Genomic DNA, 26,441 nt, shown 5'->3' with positions numbered 1-26,441 from the left:
CATTAAGGAAATTATGAACCTGGTAAACAACGCAATAGCATTTTATCTCCTTATATGACGGTCTAAATTCTGTTTCAAATCCATGAGGCCAGGAATAAACTTCTGGTGAAGAAATAGTAAATACTGTTATTTGTTTTATTGTCCTAAAAGTATTCAAAATGACTCCTAAAGACGTACTAATTCAAAGGCAACTGCAATGACACATGTTAATTGTATTCCCATAGTTCCCTTTCTCAGGAAACACCTACTTATTGGCCACAAAAATCCCTTCATAACAATAAATAAGTCTGCTATTTTTCACACGCTACCAGCGCTTTAAGATTCAAATCTTCTAATTGTCTTGAAATTCGGTCATTTTAACATATCACAACAAACATATGCTTGATCTTAGCGTGACTGAAAGTGCCCATTTCTACATTGAATACACTGAAAACAGCATTGTTGTCAAAGCTCCTCCTCCTCCTCTGGGGCACTTCTCACCCCTCATCAGGAGCACCATGATAGGAAGTTTATAAAAGATCTTTCAGCCGTTCTTCTATGAAGAGATTTGGTATCATGGCCGGTAAACTGAGGTGAGCTTGATGTATAAAATGGTATGAAACAACACAGACAGAATACAAGCTGGAGCCATGGATCTCATTAAACATTTAATAGCCACACAAGACAAAGAGCATCAAGACAGTTGTTCTGAAACAGGAATAGTCATCCATGTGGCGTGAGAGCCTCCAGTCAGACCAAACACCACAGCAGGAGATTTCACCGATTACTTGCTCCGCGATAGTTGATTATCAGACGTTAATCAGGAAACCGCTCTGGCATCGTCTTCAGTTAAAAGGTCTCAACCATCTGTGGCACAGGGTTGCCTATCTTATATGTATTGCTGAAGTAGACCCTATGTTACACACAACATACATCGTATCAATCTTAAATCCTATATGCGGAGGTGCAGCACACAACATGTTTCATACTACTTCAAAGAAGATTGGACAGGAGACACAGCTTCAAAAGCCAGCTCATCTTAACACCACATATATAGTTCTACAGGTATGATTAAAAAAAAATCTAAATATTACTGAAGAGTATTAAAGACAGATGTTCAACAGTATAAAAAGACAAATGTTCAATTATACAGGTTTTTTTTTTTTCGTGGTCAAAGATGCATAAATTTATCAAATCTGTTCCTCAAAGCCTTTTTCACAAAATAATCTATCAAAGTGCTTCAGATTACATACAGATTCAGAAAGCAACAGGAACACTGAAGGACCCTGAAAGAACTGGCAAACAGGGTGAAAACAACACGTTCTTGGTTAGACAAATGCACAGCGACAAATGCACAGCGGCAAAGTCACACGTCTGATGTTCCTCAATGAGCCATGACACCACGTGTACAGTAAAAGAAACAAAAAAAATCGAATTCAATGCAAATAAGATTAAGTTCATGATTGATCTTTTACGGTTGGATGTTAGACATACACAGATTTGAAGAAAAAAAACTCAAATTGAAATAAAGCAGAATGACTTACATAGACTACAATAGTAAAAGTCATTAAAATATAAACTGAAGATAACTAACACTCACACAGGCACTTGTCAGATAGGTATACGTTTTGTTTCCAAGAGTGTGCAAGAAGATAAATGAACGGCGAGTCGGAGATTTGGTTTTTGTATTTCTCCACATGCTCTCACTCTTCCTGCTGCTCTTCATTCTGCTTCTTGGGCAACTGCAAATGGAAAAAATACAAAATGTGTTGAGTGGCCTTAAAAAAGGGGAAAATGCACCATTAAGCAACCTTTATTTATCATCCAGGCAGAGTCTAGCCTGGATGATGTGTAATGAAGGTACCGTCACTTTCACGGTACACACAAAAATCAACATCACCTCTACAGAATGTGTTGTTTTTTAAGAAACTTGAGGTTTACCTTCGTCAATGAATTTCTTCTGTTCCCTCTGCCGTCTTTATATTCTGGTAGATGTACTCTGGTGGACAAACACATTAAAATCCGAATATTAATAACATTCTCCACTATATTTACAAAAAAAGCACAAATCATAGTGGTTGAAATTAAATTAAAAAAACGAGTCTCCATCAACTTGATGATTGCTTTTACCCCTGTAGAGACGTGGAGGCAGACTTGTCGGAGTCACAGGAAGATGAATGAGCTCCCTCTGCCTCCATGCCCGGCTGCTGAGGTCGGTTTTTCACAGAAGCATCGCAGTTGGAGGTCTTCCTTTGACTTGGTAGTCCAATGTAACCTCTCTGCCATTCCATTTGGTTTGGTCCTGATGGGGTCTCTCTGTCGCATCCAAAGTTCACTTCCGAGAAGTCGACTATATGTGGAACAGGACACACACACACACACACACACACACACACACACACACAAACACTGTTGAAGGGGACGTGTCTTTTTTCTAAGTGCTTGTGCACCTATATTTGTGTATCTGGAGTGCCTACTAACTGACAAACTGTGAAATAACACAACCTAGTTAGTTTTGTGTTGTCGGCTGCCTTGATCAGACAACATGTGATTCAACAAGACATTCAGGTTTGGCTCCCATTCTTTTGTCACACGCAGGCTCCTTAGAATATACCGAGTACTGAATATCTCCACCCAGGGCTTGACCGGCCAATCAAAACTTCTGGAGGCGAGCTTAAAGAGACAGGCGCTCAGATGAAGTGTTTCAGACAGCCGTTGAATACAGGTATATTCAGACGAACAGTATTAGAAAAATATAATTTCTTTATAATGTTGTTTTAACATCAAAGCATGTAAATATGTTTTCGTAGAAACCCAAAACATAAATTTGTACAAGTTTTCGTAATATTCAAAATAGATTCCATACAATACCTTGGGGATTAATTCTCCTTTGAAAATCTGAAGTCATCTGACCAAAGGCATCTTTGGTTGGGCTCAGTGGTTTTTTGACAGATGCTTTTGTTAGATTATTCAGCGGGTGGGCAGTCTGAGGTCGCATATCACACTTGTCCTGGATATAAAGAACACACAATAAATTGGCCATTAGGCAATTACAAATCTGTCTATTTGTTTGATGTTCAACATTCACGAGCACATTAAGAAGGGATTTCTACAGGTTGGTTGTTTGGGTCATAATCTGGAAATCTCTATTGAAGACATACTTGAATTATGTTTAAATAAAATAGGACCGTGACATTTTTAAGCATTCCTACAACAGGTCAGAATAATTTCCTTTCCTCAAGGCAAACTGAATAAAGTACTTGTGACATTTTAATTGTTTTAGAGGCTGTTTAACTTGATTACGGACATACCTGATGGTGAAAGACGACAGCCTCCTCCAGAGCGACGCCACAGAACTCACATGGAATGACCACGTCGCCCTCTAGAGGACTGGCTGGAGGACTGTAGGAGGCCGGGGACATCGACCGGGGGAAGGTGGGGATGTTTGAAGCGAGTGTGTCGGGGATGTTGTGCATCAGCCCTGAAGCGTTCCTGCCCATCCTGTCCTCTTTGGGTGGAGACAAGGGCTGCTTGCTGTAAGATGCAAAGGCGGAGGCCGGGCTGCATCCAGTCTGACACAAAGAGAAGACAGGTAGGCTGGTGAAATCTCTGAGAAAATATTATAAATATATATATATATATATATATATATATATATAGCGTCTAAAAACAAAGACAAAGTAAGGTATACGATTGTTTGCATGACTGGATCTGAGACTCTTACACCGATTCGATTTGTGCATATTTCTCAGTCATCTGACAACGCACAATTCTAATTGGAAGTGAGACAGCCTGTGGATGGCTTTCAGAAGAAGAACATAATGCACCTCGACAGAGTACGTCACAGCAGGTCTGTCCAACAGGAAGGTCAAATAAAAACTGAAGGCGGGGCTGCAATCACAGTGAAGTGTTTCCGACAGAGTGAGCAGGGTCTGTTCGGCTGGTTGTATCAGACAATCAGGTCCCGGTTGTATTTTACCGCTTTTTCTGTGTCATCATGCATGCAGATATGATGCACCGACCTGGAATTACAAAATTCTCTGCCCTCCTTTTCTCCAGTGATGTGTAGCAGAGTGAGTCAGCTGTGCAGGTTTTACTTGAATGTGGACATGAATTCTCAAAAGGAGGACTAGCCTGAGATTACGATGTTAGTGCATCATTGATAACAGGATCTATTGGTTACCAGGCTAAAGAGGCTTACTACCTCATGGAAAGATAATGTCTTTTTGTCTTTCCTTCGGCATACATTGGCAACAATTAGTCAACTAACAGATTAGCTGATTGACTGAAAAATAATCACCAACTATTTTGATAATTAGTGAATCGTTAAGGTAAGAGATTTCCTGCTCTTCTCTGTTCAACATTGTATTAAACTGAATATCTTTGGTTTTGGACTCACAAAACAAGACATTTAAAGACGTGGACTTTGATTTATGGACCAAACGATTAATCAGTTACTCTAAAAAAAACAACTAATCAGCAGATTTATCAATAATGAAAATAACTGTTAGTTGAAGCTAACAGTTTCTGGACTGCCCTCACTACGTGAAAACCTTGTTTTCTGACAGCTGGAAGCACAACAGCCGGTGGAGACATGACGTCCAGGTGACCATTAAATATGTTTGTTTAAATTCATATCAGCCAATATCGGGATGAGCACAAAACTCAGTCGCCATGAGTAAACAGTGTAAGAAATCAAATCTCTCACCTGATGCAAAATTAGGTCCTCTTCAGGAAACAGTTCTTCGCAAAACTCACAAGGAAGCATGGTATCTGTAAAAAAAAATCATTTAAAATCATTAAACTGACAAAAGAAAACCTCAAAGTGTTACAATCTTCTGCAATTTACCTGCTTGATCGCGTTCCTGGACTGCACTCGTGCTTGTACCCGTAGAGAAGTTTGGGAAGTTGTTGTTGGGCGGAGAGAGAGGAGAGTTTAAAGAGGTGTTCGAAGTCTTCCCAATCTTGTGGTCCCAGATACCACTCCACAGGTTTCCCTCTACGCCTCCAGCCACAGATTCTACGTCGCTCTGCAGGCTGAGAGCCAGCATGTAGTCCAGGCCCGATGAGTCCTCGTTCAGTGTGAGATCACTCTGTGGCCACGCACTGCTGCTGCTGCTATTCTGAAAATCACTCTGCACTACAGGAGAAGAAAGAAATTATAGTTATCCCAGATAACAGTTTTAACTTTAACTACAAATACAGAAATGGGAGAAAAAAGATATTCACAATCAAGGTTAGCAACATGCTATGTTATTTGGCCCCTAAATGAGCAAAACCTCTCTAAATGGATATTAATATAAAATAATTCACAATACACTCACTTTGGCTAAAGGTATTTCTCGGGGCAGTATTCTTCCAGTCTCCTAGGCCTTGAGGTCCCCTTGAAGAGTAATATTCTCTGGGATCAAACGGCCGGGGAAAGGCCTGTTGTTCTGCTGCACTGATGTTATTATTCTTCGGGCCTCTCTCTTGGGCTCTTAGGAGGTTTCGGATGGAGTGAGCCTCAAACCAGGGCCCCGGAGGCTGTGGTTCTACCGGACTGCGACTCGTCCGACTGTTGTTCCTCTCTTGGGGTGGTGTAAGGCTTCCACATAGGACCGGATGCACAGCTTGTTCCCTCAACATTACGTTGCACTTGCAGTGCACGCAGGGCTCAGTGCGCGTGCCGCAATAATCCTCGTGTTCTTTGGACTGACTGAAAACAATCTCCAGTTCACAGAATTGGCACGGGACCAGTCGCTGAGAACATTGAGAGCTCTGAAAGAAACAACGTTGGTGAGGAAACACGATTTGATGATTTAATTAAGACGGCTGAATATTATAAACAGGGAACAGAAAGGCTTTTCAGAAATACCTGGTGAACAGCAATATGATTCTTCTCAATCTTCAAACCACACTTGCATGTAATCTGAAATTAAATGGAAAATGTTTTAAAGTTGCAATCCAGTAACACACGACGCTGTATTCTTGTAAGCCGGTGTCATTGGAATGAGGATTTGAGGTAGTAGTATGACAGTATTTACCATAGACAGAGGCTGCTTTAGCCAGTTTATAGTTAGCGTGTTACAAACAGCATCAGTAATTGATATTGACAATACATGTACTTTTAGCAAAAAATAATAATTGCTTGTTCAATACACAATAAAGCACAATGAGTTCCCTCCGCAGTTTGGTAGTTTCCTGTCCTGCTCCATTACCACATGGACACTTGCTCAAAACAAATCACAGGCAAACCTTTTACTCCCCAGACATAACAATCAAAAAGCACTTGTTCACTTAGCAGTTAAGTGCTTTCTTGAGTAGCGGGTCCTGGCTATGCAGATAACACACATTGTCCACGTTTCGGTGTTGGGCCTGCTCTTTAGAAACAGCGTTCATCTTTTAAAGGAACTGTGTTAAAGTGTCCAGTGTGGCTGTTATCTTACCTGAGTGTGCTCCAGCTGTTTGTGCTCCTGGAGGTCAGACCGGGGCACTGGCTCCTGGCATACGTCACACAATGCGATGTTTCTTCGGCAGTGGATCTCATGGGTCGTAAAATTAGCCTCTGGAATGTCATGTTTGCTAAAACGGCAAAGAAAATGATTTAAAACCTGTTTTCACCTCCATATCAAATTGACTCATCACTTGCATGCGCAAAGTACCGTATTCATACTTACCAATTGCCACAGAACTGTGTATTTTCATCTGCCATGACTTAACCGCAGCCTCTGGAAAAGGGTTTACCGTTAGTTATTAATGACACTAAACAAGCTTGACTGACATGAAAGGAGAACGTGACACTTAACTTAGCTCTATTTTAGTGATCTTTTTGTATATACCTCGTTAATATGCATGTTTGTAGCTATACAATTTGAGATTAAGTAACATTAGTTCAACAAGTTTAATTTAGAGTCCAAGCTACTTAAATGAACCTGCACCAACATCTGTTTACTGGACTCATATATAAACATATCGCTATGAATAATCAGGACTAATGCAGAGAGGACAGATAGCTACCACCGTTAGCTTCATGAGAGGGTTGACAGCTCACCCAGTGTTTCCAGGCAGGTAGCTAACGTTAGCTAACAACGATCGCCCGGGTTTACAAGTAGATTCTCCGTCAACGCGAACTGTTAGTCAACAAGCATCTCGAACGACCGCAAAAAGTTGGACTAGGTTAGCCGTGTTGCCTTTAGCTAGCTACGTAGCTTAACATTAAATACCTGTTTAGCAACTACCACGTAGCATACATGTAGCTAACCTAACTAACGTTAACTTTATACGCTCTTTACCACGTAGCTACCAACACAAGAAGCTAATGTGCGGCCAAGTCCACACAAAACGAGGACAGTCGTTGTGATGTTACCATTTGTCAATTAATCACCTCTGTAGGAAATGTTACCAAAAATAAACCCGTGGACGAGAGCTAACTATTCGATGTAATCTTGGAAAACAGATCGTTATTTCCTCCTTCTTCTGTCTTACCCTGAGAACACTTGCCCTGAGTAATACCGCTCAGGCTGTCTACCTACACATCTATTCCACCTCCTTTGACACCGGCACAATCCAACCAAATCCTATAAAAACGATTTATAATATTGCACATAGTTTAAAGGCAATACGATGGTGATACACGGAATGTAAGGGGCGTCCATATTATAGAGGTTAAGCTTGAACGCATAAGGTGAAAGCTAACTGTAAGCCCTAATCCAGGGACAAACATACCCTCCGCTCTCTAGGCTTAATTTTGATTGGCTGAATGGGACCGTGCGCTTGTGAAAGCGTCTCGGGTGACACGCCTGCTTTTAATTTATATCCCATATCCGATATTACCAACACAATATATTATACAAGCGTGATAAAGGTGTCACGGATTTATACGTCATTGACATTTCAGCAACCTTTTCAGCAAGCACGTGTCTTGAATCCGTATCTTTGTGTTTCACCCTCCTGTCTGCACCGGAAGTGAGGACGATGTGTCCGTGATCGCCCTGCGCGTGCTTTGTAGCCAACACGTCACCAGTTTTACTATATAATATACAGCGTGGACCTGTCAGGGCTGAAAGAAGATCGTAGACGTTCCTTTAAGGCAGTATGATAATCTTTGGCCGCCAATGTACGTATCGCTAATAAGATCAACTCCCCTGCACAACTCGTATGTGCGTCAACTGGTCACGTGACCAGAGGGTGTTGGTATTTGTGCTTTATACTTGTATCATGTTTGTAGCAAGATTATGCTGTAACAGAAGTCCGCTGAGCAGTCGTTCAAAACGTGCTAATAGAACAAATTATTTTTTTTTAACAATCAACAATTATATTCAAATGAAATAGATACTTATATTATATAGAAAAGCAAATGAAGGAAAACATAAAATTAAATGCAATAAAGTATCGTAAAACATGACAGGGCAATGTAAATAAATAGTAAAAATATTAAATTGGGAGCAGTCTTAAGTTTTAAGGTGCAGGGCCGAGATCCTTCTCTTGGCACTGGCACCTCTGCGTCACTCAGCGTCAGTCTGTGGCACTCAGCGTCAGTCTGTGGCAGTCAGCGTCACTCAGCGGCAGTCTGTGTCAGTTCAGCGGAAAGATTCAGCTGTGGCAGGCGAGCATAGTTCGGCAACCGTCAAGAAGCTGCGGAGCTGAGGCGGCGGAGCCACATTTCCTGAGACATTTCCTGAGAACACCCATTGTTGTTACGACAGATCAGCTTCCGTAAATCAGTTTTATGATTTTAGTTGAGTCACCGGAGCTCCCTGTTCTCTGTATGCATCCTTAGAGTAAGTACGTTGTACTTTTTTGTTTCTCATTCATTTTATTTAAGTATGATTTTGCTGGTTTTGCAACAAAATGGAACATAATACACTCTTTCCAAATTATTACTTTTATAGTCATTTACAACAATCGGCTAAAATAATGAAACTAAATCATCCGCTTTATTATCATTTAAAAGTATATATACAATTGAAAATATCTTCACTCTTCCTCTGCTTATATGTATATGTATGTCAGTAGGTGACACAAGCTGCCAGAGAGTGACGCAGGGTGACGCAGAGTGACACAAGCTGCCAGAGAGTGACGCAGGGTGACGCAGAGTGACGCAGGGTGATGCAGAGTGATTACTTATATGTATATGTATGTCAGTAGTAGGGTTGGGTATCATTTGGGTTTTTTTCCGATACCGGTGCTAAAACGATACTTTTAAAACGATACCGGTGCCTGAACGGTGCCTGAACCGATACCTTTTTCTTCAAATTGAACAATATATTAACTGTTAAAGTACACTATAAATATAAATAAATACAAAACACTTGGCTTCAAACTACAGCTTCAAACTTTTTAACTATGAACAATATGTTAATTATAAACAGTTTACAGTATACTTAAATAAATATAAATAAATACAAAACACACACACACTTTGTATACACACTGCAGCAATTATTTTGCAGAAATATGAGCATATTTTCCCCCTCTGGCAAAATACGACACGTCTCATGCCTTATTTTATTTTACCAGTTGGTGGCGGTAATGCTCCAATTCGTCGTTTGCCAACCGCCAGTACACCTCAAAGGAGGAGAAGAAGAAGCTTTCGCGTGCCTGTGTTGTTGTGCTCATGAGCGACAGCGCTACGTACCCCGTTGTAATAATACTATGAGTGAGGAGCGGAGGACCGAGTCCTGCTGCCAGGACGGAGTCATCAGAGTAGTGTAAAAAAAGAATTCGGCGCAGGCACCGAAATGAAGCACTGAAATCTGCGTTACGTTTCGGTCCGGTAGGTACCGAATTTATAGGAACCGGTTCCATACCGGCACCGAGTTTCGGTGCCCAACCCTAGTCAGTAGGTGACACAAGCTGCCAGAGAGTGACGCAGGGTTATGCAGAGTGACACAAGCTGCCAGAGAGTGACGCAGGGTGACACAAGCTGCCAGAGAGTGACGCAGAGTGACAGAGAGTGACGCAGAACGACGCAGGGTGCCAGATACGGATGTATTTAATGCAGGTTATTTCATCTGATATTTGATGTTGATGGTTAATTTGCAACCAAGTTGTATACATCATGTATTTACTTATTTGTATGTAATAGAAAAGTGAGCATGTGTAGTTCATGAAGCAATAAATAATGACAATTGAAAAATATAGAGATGTTTGGTTCATTCTTTTCAAACACTAAGCCTAATTTACCTAAGTCATTGATTTAATTGTCACACTTAAATCCTGAATTGACTGGTGAAACAAGAAGTTAAAAGGCCAAGATGAGAAGATATAATGTTGCTGACAGTAGTCAGAGCTGCCACAGGACTGCCACTAGATGTCAGTTTATTTGAAAAATACTTTTTGTAAGGTTCTGTTTTGCTGTTTTCGATGAAAAGTGCTGTTGAAACTTGTTAGATGTAATTAATGTGATGGTGAACAACTCAATAATAGTCAAAATTCTGTTACAAATGAAAGCACAAGTGTTTGCTGAATCAATAAAGCTGCAGTTGACACGGGTGGGAACACACGAGGAATAGAACCAGACGCAGAGACAGTCAGGAAACAGGGTTGAGAGAACCTATTTTTATATGTTAATTGGAATCAAAATAAAACTAAACAAGTCAAAAAATAGAATAAACTCCAATTAAACATAAAAACAACATGAGAATTTTACAAATGAATAATTAAACATGGCAAGAAATTCTGCCAAAAAAATGCAGTGTCTAGCGGTGGGGTTGCAGATTGCAACCAACTGAAACTCCCCTGTGCCAAGCTTGTCGTACTATAGGGGACCCAAACATTTGTCCCTTCTTCGCTAATGGAAACTAATCACTTTCCTGAAATGAACCATCCACCTTGTAGCCCTTATCTAAAAACTCCTCACAAAACATGTCGTAATCACTGATATTCGAATGCAAACAAAGACACTTCGTGGTGAGTCTTCGTCTTCTTCATCCATGTTTATATTTTGAAGGTCGTCTAGCGCTTTCAGCTGGTTTTCTTTGTCCATATTTGTCACTTCTGGCAAAGTGACTGTTCCCTTGAAAACCTTGGTCTGGCACCACTTGGCTGCCAACAAAGTGTGTTCCAGTCGTCTTAATTTGCCATAATTCTGCATTTGAAGAAAAGTAGCATTATAAAAAAACACCATTCATTTTAAGTACATTTCGTTTTTAAGTGACTTTGACTATAAAATATGAAACAATGACTAAATAGCACATTTAATTTCAACAATAAAGAAGTGATACATTGTAATGCTACATCAGCACAGTAATACTTTTTCCAAACGTCGACAGTGATGTGCACATAATGCTTGTGTACCCGACTGGAGGTCCGTGAGCACCATGTATGCTGTGTCAAACCAAACAAACGTTGGATCGGGTGGCTGTTATAGGAGACAATAACCAAACTTTTCTGTAATGATGGCGGGGGATCATAAGCAGGATTTTACTAGAGCGTGAATAATGTAGTGGAACCCCAATTTGGAATTCGCCATCCAATTAGGGTGGAAAATGTTGCTGTTGTGTTCTTATATTGCAGGAGGGAGACGTAATGCTAAACCCTTTGTTTAACTGTGTAATGATATGTTCAGACATGCTATATCAGACTTGCACAATAATTACCTGTTGGTCTGCCGGGTCTTGGGCTGCAGTGCTGGTTGTGTTACTACTTAAAATGAACAGAAAGAGAATAAATTGTGACATTACTTTCAGAATTTACTTTTCTCTAGAAGATGAAAAGTTCACACTTTACAGCGAATGCTGGATTCTTATGGCAAACTGAGTATAGGCATACAGTTAGCCATAGAAACATAGTTCTTAATTTATTTATTATTAACCTTGAAAATGTTTTGATTTATATCAATTGCATTGTCCCGAGGTGACTTTGCCCTTCATCACACAACTTGTTTGTTTCCTTGCTGTGTAAATAAACAGCATCCCTTAGATGTTTTTGATGTAGATGCACTGCAGAAGCCTCTACTTGTAGAGTGCAAAATATACACTTGGGACCAACAAACTGAAGAACAGACTGTGCATCATTGAAGACCTGATGTGAATCTGTAAGAGAATATGTATTTATTTATTTTTAAATAAATGTCAACAAATATGTAATATGAAAGAAAGGTCCCCGCTTCATTCTATACCAAAAATAATAAACAAACTGCAACGTGTGCAGTAGAGAGCAAATACAGATCATACTCTGTAGTCTATTTACATGAATGTTAGATGTAAACTTTTAACAACATTTTTAGATACAACTCTGTTGCCTACTAGTTATTGGTAGGCCTATAAATCTGTGTATAGGCCTACTTCTGGGGAAGGGGAGTTATTACCAAAAATAATGTCTGTGTGCCATCACTATAGATGCACTACCAGCCTAGTTCCAGTAAAACTCGTTATTCTTATTTGCGTTATTTCTTGACATGTCGCGCACACTGTAGCCTACAGTGACATCTAGTGGCGACGGCCGTGGCAGCAACTTCTATTGGTTATTAAATACCTTATAATAAATACATCTACTGCATGACAGTGATCAATGCTGGATGTCTTTCAAAAAAGTAACATACCTTTGTTTTATTGTTGTATTTCTGACACCCACTAGAACCAGTAAATATATCATACAGATATTGAATTGAATGAGGCTGGGTGACGAACGTGGCCACTACACTACATGCCGGTGTGGATGTCAAATCTTTAAAAAGGTGAAGATACACCAAATCCGTGGACGTATGTGAAGTTGATGGATCCCATTAATTTTTTTTATTGGAGAGCAAGATAGACTGACCATTAATTTGCATAAACACGACCCGCCTTCAACTTCATACAAATTTGGTCCGTCCGTCGCAAGACAGCAGGCTCGCGGAACTCAGAACAGACATTCATCTGTCGCCATGTTGAAATCACTTGAGCCGTGGCGTCTTTCCGTTTGTTGGCTGGATTTGGTAGATCTCCACGTAGTCACTGCTATTTTGTATAAAAAGCCCGGCCTAACCGAGGCTGCAGGCAACTTTAAATCACCTAACCCCAATGAAGTTACCAATGAAGTTACGATTTTTTAAAGTAATTTTCGAAGTAGGAATAATTCGAGGTACTGCAGCGTGGAGGCATAGTCTCAAAGTGCACTCATCCTTACCTGCCATGGGTTAGTCCTTATGACCATGTTCAATGTCGATGCCCAGTACAAAGAAAATCTATTTCAAATTGTCTTTGATATCTATCCAATATACATCCGAAAAAAAGGTAGTGTTAAGTTTAAAGGTTTTGAAATTATTCTGACACCTTTCACGACCTAACACGGAGCCAATGGCCCATTTACAGCCTAATCTCACCTCTGATTTTAAAATTCCACCTACGCAAGGGGTGTGGGCTAGATCCGATGAGACCTATTTTTTTGTCAGAGAGATTTGTTTTTTCTAAACTTTTTTAACAATGAAGTAATCAGTCATTATTGACATTATCATTTCGGCAAAATAGTTTTGCCTATTTTTGTTCCGCATTATATATTTATATGATTATTTTTGGTGTAAACATGTGAGCACTGGGAAATTTGGCTGTTTCCACACGGCAGACATTCGTAAGAAATAGACTAGACTAAATTGTTAAAAGATCAATACGCTGTATGGACTGGTCATGTACAGCCAACAGTTAAAAAACCGTCTCTTTCATTTTCCTTCCATGGAGGTTAGGGTCCCGTATTACAGTTTTTCTCGATTGCTAAGACACATTTCTTGAAACGGTCACCCATTCTCTCAAAACTGTAAACACAAAACCTCATCTTCAAGCACCATTTACAAAATCTCTGAATCCTCTTGCAAAATGAAACTTTCGCTTCAAAACAGTTTTACCTGTGCTCAAAATCAAACACTGCTCTCAAATCATAAACAAAGTGATCAAAATAATATACACCGTCAAGCAGTCAGTAAACAATACACCAATAAATAGAAAGCACATTGTTCAAAACACATAGTTCTCAGGGAGAAGTCGATTTTTTATCTCAAAACAAATTTCATATGAACGAAAACATGTTCGATTACAGTAGCTCAAAATTGATCAGAAATGACTACTGTGCTTTGCTCTTTGCAATTTCTTTTGTTCTTCCTCCTCCTTGTACCCCTATTTGTACAGTACTGTACCCTGCATCTCACAAACGTGTCCTTTGTCTCTGTGATACTGTAATTCTTGTTCTTTGTTGATATGAACCTGCAACCAGTCAACATCTATTGAGCAGTCAGTACTGTTACTGTAACAAATAGAAAGCACCATGTTCAAGGCCATACAATTTGTTTATTGTACATTATACAGCCTACAATGCACTGTAGGCCTACTACAGTATACAATACCACAGTAAAAGGGACAAAAATCAAAGGAGTCAACATGTCATCAATGTGCTTCTTCTTGTCTTTGGGCTGGGTCAGGCCACAGCACTTCATCGACATCACCTTCAACCACCTGTTTGCTCTCTAAACTGGCTAATATTGGTTGTGTCACATCATTTGATACGAGTGAAATCAATTTTGAGTGATTGTGTTTAATCAATGACATGTGTTCTCTATTTGTATTTGATTGTTGCCACTTGTGTTTACCAGTATGGATGACATGTGCATTAGAGTGCAGAATGTGTTTTGAGACTGAGAATGTGTTTAGAGTTTTGCTGAAAAGTCTAAGTGAGATCTGCAAATTGTGTTTTACCATGTGACACAGTTTAAGGTATTGACAACAGACTGCACAATTAGCTGAATGAGTTCAGGCAACTGAGAACTTTGTTCAGCCAATGGGTTTTAGTGTTTTAGCAATTGAGAAAAACTGTAACAACGTCAGTTGGCCGTGCATGTCCACTCTGTATTGCGGTAGCACGGTGGAAGTTCTACTTAAATAGCTTGCGTGTTAAATGCCATTTCCTACTTGTGTTAAATCAACGTAGTTGTCCTGTTATGGAAGTCATCACAATATATAGCACTACATATAAAAAACAGATAAACAAGTTGAATACAAGTTTGACAACACAGTATATTATTATCATTGTTAGTATATGTTACTATATGTATTGATTGTTTTATAGGCTACGTTACATAGGCTACTACTTAACACATGTACAGCAGGCCACATCATTATTTTCGTTATGTTATTGCCATCACACTACTACTATACAGCTATATTAATAAATGCATGTTAGAAGAGTGCTCTTTCAGCAACAATTAAGCCATCTGAGGCTACAAAATAGACCGATTGCTTGCAGCGTGATTCAGTTCCGAGAAAGAAAAGAAAATTACGTTCAATATAGTCTTACAAAATATTAAAAACGTGACAGGAAATTGCTAATATTATCAATGTATAACACGTTAATCTCATCACTGCACTCTATTATTAAACAGCCTCCAGTAGACCTTGCTTTAGTTACCATAGTAACACAATCAGTGATACGTTTTCAAAATAGTAACACTTCTGACAGTCTGCATCCACCTACAGCTCCAGAGATCAATCTTAGCGGTCACAAGACAGTTAACATGATAGCAACGAAGACAGGAGAACACATTCATCTTGTTTTTGCTCTTGTCTTGTGAGATTAGGAATTGTTTGAATATTCTAGAGTCAAACTTTCTATATCTCAATGCCAATAAAACTGAATAAATTGTATTTGGACCACAGTATTTGACCAACATTATATCTTCTCATCTTGGCCTTTTAACTTCTTCTGTTTCACCAGTCAATTCAGGATTTAAGTGCGACAATTAAATCAATGACTTAGGTAAATTAGGCTTAGTGTTTGAAAAGAATGAACCAAACATCTCTCTATATTTTTCAATTGTCATTATTTATTGCTTCATGAACTACACATGCTCACTTTTCTATTACATACAAATAACAAGTAAATACATGATGTATACAACTTGGTTGCAAATTAACCATCAACATCAAATATCAGATGAAATAACCTGCATTAAATACATCCGTATCTGGCACCCTGCGTCACTCTGCGTCACCCTGCGTCACTCTCTGGCAGCTTGTGTCACCTACTGACATACATATACATATAAGCAGAGGAAGAGTGAAGATATTTTCAAACATGTATTTTTGGATTGGACATTTTATGTATTTTAATTTTAATTTGTATATATACTTTTAAATGATAATAAAGCGGATGATTTAGTTTCATTATTTTAGCCGATTGTTGTAAATGACTATAAAAGTAATAATTTGGAAAGAGTGTATTATGTTCCATTTTGTTGCAAAACCAGCAAAATCATACTTAAATAAAATGAATGAGAAACAAAAAAGTACAACGTACTTACTCTAAGGATGCATACAGAGAACAGGGAGCTCCGGTGACTCAACTAAAATCATAAAACTGATTTACGGAAGCTGATCTGTCGTAACAACAATGGGTGTTCTCAGGAAATGTGGCTCCGCCCCCTCAGCTCCGCAGCTTCTTGACGGTTGCCGAACTATGCTCGCCTGCCACAGCTGAATCTTTCAGCTGAACTGACACAGACTGCCGCTGAGTGACGCTGACTGCCACAGACTGACGCTGAGTGACGCTGACTGCCACAGACTGCCGCTGAGTGACGCTGACTGCCACAGACTGACGCTGAGTGACGCTGACTGCCACAGACTGACGCTGAGTGACGCTGACTGCCACAGACTGCCACTGAGTGACGCTGAGTGACACAGAGGTGCCAGTGCCACAAGAAGGATCTCGCTGTCTCTTGTTTTAAGAGCCTTTTTGTTGACTGCTAAAGTTATTGTCTTAACATGTGGTTCCATTTCTTTCTTGAAAAAAAGTTAGGTTTTACTTTGGCAAATGTACATTTATGAATGTAAAACCTTACAACACAGATGGGTTCAAGCACATTTTTCCCAATTAATAAGTCAGAAACATCAGTCGAAGGAACAAACATACCATCGTAGAGAGCATGGAAGATACAGCAAACTGTTTAAGAGTTACAGGGATCTGATATTGTTGAAAACATTTCTGATAACTAAACAAAACACCATAAATGTAACTTGTTTGTTTATTTTTCTAACAAATGTAAACCTAGACCAGACATTGTAAACCTCACGTGAAGTTTACAATGTCTGGTCTAGGTTTAGGTTTTATTTAGCAACACTGATTATTGTCAAACTTATCAAAAGTTCTTGAATATAACTTGAATTAAGATTGGAAAAGAGCAACATAGTGAGTGTACTGTACCAGATTTTTTAACAAAAACAATATATTCGGATGTAACCCTTCTATAATCACCAACATTTTGATTACCATAGTGTGATTACATTATACATTTTCTCAATCTCTGTAACGGATTACAATTAAACTCAAAGTCCTGTAATTACATAACTCTGTCTGATGTAACTAGCGTCTCCCCAACAGACTATCAAACAGTCCAGTTTATCTACGACACAGGCTAATAACTGTAAACATCATTTAAACACATAGTTGTCTCTACTGCACAGACTCTGGCATTCAGTATACAAACACAATCAACACAACTTTGTCCTTTCAGTGTTTATTGAGGTTTTGATTGACCAATATGTCATATCAGACATTTTCCTTTTTGTAAGGCACAGTTTTGTTCAGATAAAACACTGATGTTATTTACAGCACATGTTCAGACGCAGTACATACATCCTCGCACCTCCTCCCAGTCTCAATGACTGTGATGATTGGACCGTTATTGTAAACGTATAAAACTTTAAAATTCATTTCAAAGCCCTTGTTCCTTTTTTTTGAAAATAAAAAGGTACAGTCAACTGCTTCTATCACAATGTAATATGAAATGTAACTCCATGCCAAAAGTTGGAAAACAAATTAGTGAGGAAAAAGCAATACATTTCAAAAAATATGTGGCTGGATTGAAAGAAAGGACTCGTTATATTTTCAAATAAAATCAATGAAATAACTCAGCCTTGTAAAATATATTGATTTTATATCGATGATTAACTGAATTGATTTTTTTCCACAAGCAGCTTGAGGGCTGAAAAGTGGATAAATCCCAGTTAAAGTGTAAAAGCATGAGTTTGTGTCACATTGTTGAAAGGCTTTCAACATCTTACAAAGTAGCACATGATAAAATGAACTCTCTACTGCACCCACTCACATTGGTTGGTTCCTGGTGATGTATTAAGTTATCTAACAGCTCTTAATTGGTTACATGATTGTCTGATTTGAATTTATGTCCATCATGAAGAAGGCTATGGACCAATTCCCTTGCTCGAAGTTCGTCAAATGGAATGTCATCAGGAATATTAGCTGCGTTGGTTTGTAGAAGGACGGCGGTACAAACAGCCCTGCTGTTGTAGCCGGAGTCAGCCCAGGGAAGGACTGTGAAGCATGTGAAGACATCTGTGGGAGAACTACATATACCTCCGCTCACTCATCCCTATCGTGCACAGGTGCAATAGTTATTGCTCTATTTTACAATCCAGGGGGGAAATATTTAGGAGAAAAGAAAAAGAAAAAAAAAAGTTAAAAGTACCAGCGTTAATAGATCAAACAATGCGGAGTTCCACAAATAAATCGGCACCACAAAATGAACTGAAATGACAAAATAATTCACATTAAACTATTTTTTGCTGTTGACAGGACCATTTCTACTAAACAACTCCTTTATGGGGCCATGATTACAAAAGCTTTACGTGGCTATTAATAACTATCAAGCAGTTTCAAAGGATCACTGTAACCACCGCATCTTGCATCGTACTATTTTAATGTAGTAAAATAGCTGAAAAATGTGCAAAACACAGTATTGCATTACCAAAATGAAATAGCCAGAATGCATTTGATGGGGGTGTTTTTGTTTTTTATGGGGCAAGAACATCGGCATCTCACAATCGTCTATCGCTGCATCTCTCCACGTGTAACTGTGTCAAAGAGCCTGGCAATAGGAGGCATGTTAACATACGTCAAAAAACCAGATACACAACCAGCTTATGACAGAGAGCTATAGATATATATATATATATATATATATATATATATATATATATATATATAGCCAAATACCGGTGCTTTCTTTGCCCGTCTTCATCTTAGACTGAACATACTTTCCACACACTTGTATTGTGATGCGAGTCCACCGGTGTCATGTCACCTCTTTACTCTCCACTGAACTCTAAAAAACATAAAAAAAAAAAAAAAAGATGGGCTATTTGGTCAGTCACTGTAATTACAATAGCTAAACGTTAACAAAAGCAAATTTGCCTATCCATAACCAAAACAAGTGTTTAGAGAATGAAAACACTGCACACCAACTTCTGAAGGAAACTAAGCTGGTTTTCACTTTAACTTCCAAATGTCCTTGGTCCAATATAAAATTCAGTAGGTTGCTCTTACAAAATCATTTACCACAGTCCTGTGAAAAAAATACTTATTACACTATTTCATATGATTTAGAGTGGCAAGATGGAAGAAAGGGCTCAAAGACAGCATACAAGACAACAGAAGGAATAAAAGGAAAAGTACAGTACGAACATTCATGAAATGAAAAGAAGAAGGCACAGATTTTAAGAGTTGAGACTAGAAGTCGTAGAGGTAGCGGACGTCACAGACGGGGACAAAGGAGAAAAAGAAAGTGTTAAAAGAAAGAAGGGGTGGGGGGTGGGGTGATGAAATGTCTATCTGTCCTTGGATCCAAGCTTCTCGATCAAGTCCTGCAGGGGAGCAAGCTCTCGCCTGTCGATGAGGCTGAACTCCTACAAGAAAGACAGTTGATATGACACATCTCTGCTGCTCACACAATGTGATAAGAGTTGTGGTCCTGTATAACACAAATAGAGGTTGTAGTAGCATTGGCACATTTAGGGGTCCAATGCAATGCTTTAACCCTGTATGTACTTACAATATGTAGTGTAACTGGGCACTTTTTGGATAACATCCTTTATCACACCACACATGCATAAATCCTCCTGCTATGCCAACTTTTTATAAACCCCTTTTAGACATTATCTGGGAAACTGCTGAGTTTGTTCAAGTCGTGACTTTTCACACAAAGTTGTTGTTATAAATGTATATAAATGTTACTAGTTCCATCCTTTCATGGGTTGTATTGAGTATATATTGACAGTAGATGTCAAAATGGGGCATTAGACACACAGCAGGGATTACATCCTACATTGTAACGGGATAATCTCACCTGAACAAAGAAAATGAAGTGCTTGAAGGAGGTGTTGAGGTGGGCCTCCTCCTGCAGCTGCATCACAGAGTCAAAATGCTGGTGGTAAATGTGAGCGTAAACCCTGAACAGCCGCTTCAGGATGGTTTTGGCCACAGACATGAAGTTCTTGGGAAAGGGAACTCCTGCGGGACAGAAGGTGGTGGAATATGCTGATGTCAAAGGAAGAACATTGAAAAGGAGAGCATCCACACAAAGCTACATCAAACTGTTACACGGCCTACAGAGGGGAGATACAGAGCAGTTAAGACGCATTAAACACCGTCCTCAAATGTCAGGGAGCCAAATGAAACTCGACAAATTGACAAACTTGGAAAAAAAAAAGTCTTAAAATTTGTAATAGGCCTCTCAGGGTAACACATTTTGGTGGATTAAATATAATAACCCAGAAATAATTGCGATAAAAATTTTAAGAAAAATTATATAATGATAGTACAATACTATAATAGTACACTCTTTAAAAGAGCAGTGCACTTTTAATTCTTAAAGATATTTAGGTTTTGGAATTGGAAAAGAAATATCAAATCATCCTTAATAAATAATATATAAATTAATTAAAACAATACTATCGAAGGAATAAATAAAATGGACTCTCTGGCTCTGTTAACAGAAATGTTTGCACAAAGCCCAAGAGAACCCTGTTTAGTCGAGCATCATGTTGCTAACATTTTGATGACATCCATATGTAAACAAACATATTTAAACACAATTAGCAATATCCAGGTCAGCAAAATGATTGAGGTTGTATCCATATATTGTATAATACGTTAAAATAGTATTTTGTAGCAGGTATTTTGTAGCTAACCTCTGTCTGAAGTCTACAACATAAAAACTTCTTCACTTCATGTTGTTTTTTATGTGTGTGTGTGTGTGTGTGGGGGGGGGGGGGGGGGGGGGGCTCTGCCTCAGTCTGCTCTTCAGCACGTGAGGCACATGATCTGCTGGACTGAAGTCAGGTGACGGGCTCGGACAGTCAAGAACACACATTAGCTGCTTTTACCTTTGGCTGCCTTGTCTGTATGTTTAGGATCATTGTGCTGCTGCATTGAACTACTGTATGTATAAAAAGGGCTACGAGTCACTGTTCAGGATGTGAACCCCTTCAAATCCATGAAATCAGCTCAATAATCACATAATTATTGTTTTATTTAAAATCCAATCTGCCAAAGAAAAGCCAAAACAAAGAAAAACAATCACTGTCCCTACAACCTCGGACTGTATAGTAGGTGCACCGGCCAGGTGCACCTACTATAATCAGAACTCACCAATCTTGGAGGGGAAAAGGGTCTCATCATCCAGCTGATCCTGCACCCAGGTCATCAGGTAGTCAATGTACTTGGGCGCGGAGCATTTGATGGGCTTCTTAATGTTGGTGCCATCAGCCCAGTGATACTCATATCTACAGAGAAACAACACAATCGATGGGACCGGTTATTATTTACTTACATACGAGACATGAAAGCTCTACAATCGTTCTGCCTGTCGGTCAGGACGTCACATATTTGGTAGACGCTAAGCTAAAAAAAGAAGCAGGAGGCGGAAATGCAAAAGTATCTACAATCCTATTCTTGATGGCAGCTACGTCAACAGGAAGTGAACGGCGGTCTCTTCCTCCTGATCACAGACTGAACACAGACAGTATTGGCCAGCAAGAGAATGGAGGAAGTGCCAAATCTAAATTTGAACTCAACAGCCCTACAGGCACCACATGCAAAGTATAATTCCTGTTTTCCTCATGTGACTTTCAGATGATGCATTTCAATTTCATTCACTTCTGACTGTCATCGCCATTCAACGTCTTGAATCCATATTTGGGTTATTTTATACGATCAGATTAAGCTCAGTTCACAAGGCTTCATTTCAGTTGTACACATTGGTTCGGTCTAAGATTCATTGTGACTTTTTTTCACCACTTGGTAGCAAATTACATCTTCATTCACTCATAATTATAAACAGGCTGTTAAACTTATTAAACTCTAGTTCATGAATGTCTGGAATCATAAATTAAGTTTTAACCAGGCATACATCCCAGCTCGGGTTACTGAGGTACAAACAATGTTTATCAACACTGGAACACTGAAACAGTAAAAGAGTTTGTTTTAGAGCCCAAAAACACAGGAACAGTCTCTACTCGTGGTTAAATGGTTATCTTCTGTTGTAAAGTAATGCTTAACTGCCTTTAGCAATGTGCTGTTCATAACAATTGTTTTATAAAATCATATTACTGTAGGTGTATTATGAAGCCCTGTATCACGGTGCTGTAGAGCCACGAATCTGTCATTATTGATTTGCATTGACTTTCATGTTTTGTAATGTTCCTCAAAGATTACACATCCTGTATCACGGCCAACTCATGTGACGTCAACATCGGCCCAAATGTTTTCCTTGTTTCAACGGAACTTGACAAATCACATTTAGCCTACTCTGAGCGGTTTAATTCATCGCAGTAGGGCAAGTTTTAGCAAAGATGATATGTTACGTGTTAAATTACATGCATATGTTTGAGATCACTGTCTTTCATTTGACCTTCTGCCTTGATCTTTTGATAAAACATAAGTCTGCTTTGTCTTCATTCTGTGTTTTCTGCCTGAAAACTGACAAACCAGTAGTTGGACCTTTACGGCTACAAGAGTATTTAAGCTACAGTAAATTGTGAGGACCTGGTTACACATGAAGAACAACATTGTATGCACAACACTCTTTTCATGCACATGGTTCTGCTCCATTTTTCCCAAAACAGCACTGAGATAACTCAGTGGGAGTTGACGAGGAGTCCTGGAACGCCTTCCCTTACACCCCACCCGCTCTGTTCAAATGTCTCAATAAGCCATAACAGTGTGACAGTGAGCCAGCATGCACAATACCAGGACCCAGAAAACATATCAGTCACTGTTAATATTATTCTTTACACCTGTGCTTTTACTACTGGGACGTGTCTCGAGATGTCCCCCTCTGAGAAACCCTGTACTCAAAGAGAAGCTGCGTGCATTGAAAGGAGACTGTTGGCCGTTACCTTGGTCCAGCAGACATCACAGAGCAGCTGGTCTCAGTGCAGAACTCGGTGATGGTGCCGTATAGCATGTTGATCTGGTTGAAGAAATCCACCGCTGGAAGAACGGGTTAGTTATATTTCTGTTATATAACAATTAATGACCATGCTCATTACAATAACAAACTAAATAGTAAACAGAGGTTTTATCTGGTCCTTTTATACAATGAAGACAGTTTATGAGCTGAATTTTTAGAATAGATTATCTACAGCCAGTTGTTTTCTCTCAATGGCCTCCTGTAGCATGAATGATGGGAATACAACAACAAAAATATGACCACATGTATGCATGTGTTTTTGCTGCATTTTTAACAAATGTTTTAAATAATCCTGCTGCTACTACGACTGCTTGCTTTGTGAGCAAACTAAATCTAGTGACTGATATTTTAGCGATACGTTTGCGTGTTTGTTTGACCGCGCTTCTTTTACCACTTGGGGGATGATCAACCTCTCTACAAAGGCCATTCATGTTTAGAAATGGTAGTTTGTGGACGGAGTGATGTTCTCTATAAATAGGTTTAATTGCATTCATGTCAACTCACTGTTGACAGCAATCCACTCGTTGAGATCCTCTCCCTCGGGCAGCATGACAGCCTGCCTCAAGTTCCCACTGCCCAGTGTCGCCTCGGCGTGTTTCAGCAGCTCATACTGGTGGGAGCCCTCTGGGATGTTCTTCTTCGGCTTGAAGGTCTTGGATGAGCGACTGCCACTGCAAAGAAACAAAACGTGCAGCTGAGCAACTTGTCTGTAAGCTAGCAGGACAGTGACATTATTAAAAAAAGGCTCATGTGGGAGTAGATGCTCCTCTTGGGCCTCCACATGTGGGGATCCTTCCTGTCTAGTTGATGCAAACAACATCTATTAAACGAAGACGTTTGTCAACTTGTTTGGCTCGTTTTTTAGTGTGACAGATGTGTGACTGTACAATCCGTGTCATATAAGGCGCCGACAGGAAACGTGACAGACTGTAAAGAACCGGACAGTTGATCACGTTGCTCGACGTTTAGCAATCTCTCCCAACGAGGGCAAGACAGAACGTTATAATTGGCGAATGCATTGTGACCCTTTAAACACATACAGCTCACTTATAATATTACGACAATGATAAGCCTGCACACAAAGACGTTGTACATGTAACCTTAACTAATGAGGCTTCCTAAGCGATTAGCTGACTTGTTATCTGTAACGGTGTCTTTTACTTTGACGACAGTTTACTTCCCTCGATGTTAACTTCGCAGGAGCGTTAGCTTAACCGCAAGCTGCGTCTGTAACTTAGCAAGAGACTGCTAACGCTGACATTACTTACAACAGGAAGCTCATCTTGAAGAAGCAGTCGTCGGAGAGCCTCGGTTACAACTCGTAGCTCTGGTTTTAATAAACACAACTTTGTTTTGTCGGTCGGACACAAGGAGCCACTTGTCGGCGATGCCTGCTAACAGTAACGTTGACGTTCTCTCGGCTAACATGAACTGCACCCAAAGTGGCTCTTCCTCTATTGGCTCTCTGCGACAGTTTGACAGGCAGACTGTCGCCCCCTGCCGGCTGCACGACGCTACTACACCTATCCACATCGACGTAAAATACAGTAAAGCCAGTTAAATTAAAGGAATAACTTTATGTCTACTAATACGTTGACTTAAATCAGTATTTAGGAATTAGCTTAGTGGTAGCCTATAGCTAATCTAATATGGGGACATTCAGACACAGAAACGCACATTTTTCACACTGAAACCACTTTTATCTGGTGCCCAACTTTTGTAAACCAATATTTATTTTTATTAAAAGGTATTAATTATGTATTTATTCATGAAAAAAAATCAAGAATGTTTTTTAGGTAAGTGCACCTGAGCCAAAATGTCTATTCATATACTGTAAGCAACTCCATAGACAGACATATTAGTTGGTTAATGGTGGATTGGTTGGATTGACATTTGGGAAAAGTGTGCTGGGCCTCAGTCAACCAGGGGCTCCAAAAGTAATGTAACTTCTGCACCTATTTTAAAGAATATATTGTCCTCACACTGCATAGATTCCTAAATAAAATCTTGTTTAATCAAATTACCAGAAACTAGCTGACAAATATTGAACCAGGGGTTGTGTATAGTCTGCTGTGTGCACTGTACCTGATTGACAGGATGCATACACAATAAGGGCTGGAGGCCCAACATCAATTGTTGTCCTGGGGGCTCAGGTTAACCCCTCCATGGTGGAAAGTAACAGGAACACATAATGCACTCAATTGCTCAGTTGAAGTCCAGTTCTGAGGTAGATGTACTTTACTTGTTGAGTATTTTATTTATACCATCACGTCACACTTCAACTCCACTACGCCTCACAGGGAAATATTGTTCTTTTTACTCTACCATATTTATTTGACAGCTTGTTGCTACTTATTTTGTAAATATGTGTTGTTTTTTAAAAACCTATGGAGAGCATAATTAATCCAAAGTATTGTAAAGTACAATACACCTCTCAACAGTAGCTTATATATAAAGTAGCTAATAGCTCCTTAACCAATAAATGCTGTTTCTACGTTAACAATCCAATAACATATAACAATATAAATGTCCTTAAACTTTCAAGTATGGAGCGCTTCTACTTTTGATGCTTCAAGTATATTTTGCTGACAATGTTTCAGTGTGTTCACTTTAATTTTAAATACAATACCTAATGGAGTATTTTTGTATGCATTATTACTACTTTTGCATTTGTATGCATTATTACTACTTTTGCTAAAGTAAATGTGTATGTGAATAATTCTTAGTACAGTACTTACATACATGCAGGGGTGTCGTTAGGCCTATTTTAGGGGGCTGAAGACATTTAATTGAACTATTGTTTCTCACATGGACAAGTTATTTATAACTCTAACATGCTACATATGTGCGTGCGTTCTGGTTTGTATGTTTTCTCCCCCTTCAAATTGCAATCAATAGCCTATCATCATACTGAACGATATAAACCCCGGGCACTAGGACCTTGGGGAGGCTGCTGCGCTGGCTTTCTCACGCTGCCAAGTAACTTCTCTACGACAGCCAGGATTATAGCCAAGGAGTTCAGCTCAAAGTAAATGATGCACGGAGTGAAATTGTAAGTACGGGTAGATCAAAATCTTATTCCCTTCTGCTCATAATAAAACAAGTAAACAACTCAAAAGTTGACACTGTCAGGTCCATTCTCCATCCATTGTGCGCGGCCCCTTTACGCATTAGGATTTGGGAGTGACACGGACATGAAAGCTAGTTTATCCGTCTTTCCTTTACAAGCAGGAAAATTATTTCTCTCTCT

The 26,441-nt window shown here is 39.4% G+C and overlaps 2 protein-coding genes across 4 annotated transcripts; both read right to left on the bottom strand.

Annotated features, from left to right (window-relative positions):
* Positions 1 to 634: 634 nt before the first annotated feature.
* On the bottom strand, positions 635 to 7,542 carry trafd1 (TRAF-type zinc finger domain containing 1). Of its 3 annotated transcripts, none has more exons than XM_079269727.1 (12): positions 7,013 to 7,542; positions 6,639 to 6,689; positions 6,408 to 6,543; positions 5,837 to 5,890; positions 5,304 to 5,739; positions 4,829 to 5,119; positions 4,688 to 4,752; positions 3,291 to 3,551; positions 2,851 to 2,989; positions 2,110 to 2,329; positions 1,921 to 1,978; positions 635 to 1,721 (listed from the first exon to the last, which is right to left on the bottom strand). In XM_079269727.1, exons 2-12 carry the CDS (start codon positions 6,671 to 6,673, stop codon positions 1,683 to 1,685), a joined length of 1,734 nt encoding a protein of 577 aa, XP_079125853.1. In that variant the 5' UTR covers positions 6,674 to 6,689; positions 7,013 to 7,542; the 3' UTR covers positions 635 to 1,682. The 3 variants fall into 3 exon arrangements, with proteins under 3 accessions (XP_079125853.1, XP_079125855.1, XP_079125854.1); XM_079269729.1 differs by having other exon boundaries at positions 7,328 to 7,542; XM_079269728.1 differs by having other exon boundaries at positions 7,346 to 7,542.
* Positions 7,543 to 17,101: 9,559 nt separating this feature from the next.
* mob1a (MOB kinase activator 1A) lies at positions 17,102 to 24,638 on the bottom strand. Its single transcript, XM_079270867.1, has 6 exons — positions 24,460 to 24,638; positions 23,696 to 23,862; positions 23,118 to 23,211; positions 21,370 to 21,503; positions 20,066 to 20,229; positions 17,102 to 19,625 (listed from the first exon to the last, which is right to left on the bottom strand). The coding sequence occupies exons 1-6, from the start codon at positions 24,471 to 24,473 to the stop codon at positions 19,548 to 19,550; spliced, it is 651 nt and encodes a 216-aa protein (XP_079126993.1). The 5' UTR covers positions 24,474 to 24,638; the 3' UTR covers positions 17,102 to 19,547.
* Between the last annotated feature and the right edge of the window lie 1,803 nt (positions 24,639 to 26,441).

The sequence above is a fragment of the Melanostigma gelatinosum genome (assembly GCF_949748355.1).
Source record: "Melanostigma gelatinosum genome assembly, chromosome: 6".
NCBI lineage: Eukaryota > Metazoa > Chordata > Actinopteri > Perciformes > Zoarcidae > Melanostigma > Melanostigma gelatinosum.
This window is presented reverse-complemented; position numbering and strand designations above follow the sequence as displayed.

Excerpts from the sequence above, each read along its gene's own strand:
- trafd1 (XM_079269727.1), bottom strand. The coding sequence starts at position 6,673 with ATGGCAGATGAAAATACACAGTTCTGTGGCAATTG. Across the intron at positions 5,120-5,303 it reads GAGAAATACCTTTAGCCAAA|TGCAGAGTGATTTTCAGAAT; the intron begins GTGAGTGTATTG and ends CTTCTCCTGTAG. Across the intron at positions 1,979-2,109 it reads GCCTCCACGTCTCTACAGGG|AGTACATCTACCAGAATATA; the intron begins GTAAAAGCAATC and ends TTTGTCCACCAG.
- mob1a (XM_079270867.1), bottom strand. Across the intron at positions 23,212-23,695 it reads CGAGTGGATTGCTGTCAACA|CGGTGGATTTCTTCAACCAG; the intron begins GTGAGTTGACAT and ends CCGTTCTTCCAG. Across the intron at positions 20,230-21,369 it reads CCTTTTCCCCTCCAAGATTG|GAGTTCCCTTTCCCAAGAAC; the intron begins GTGAGTTCTGAT and ends TCTGTCCCGCAG.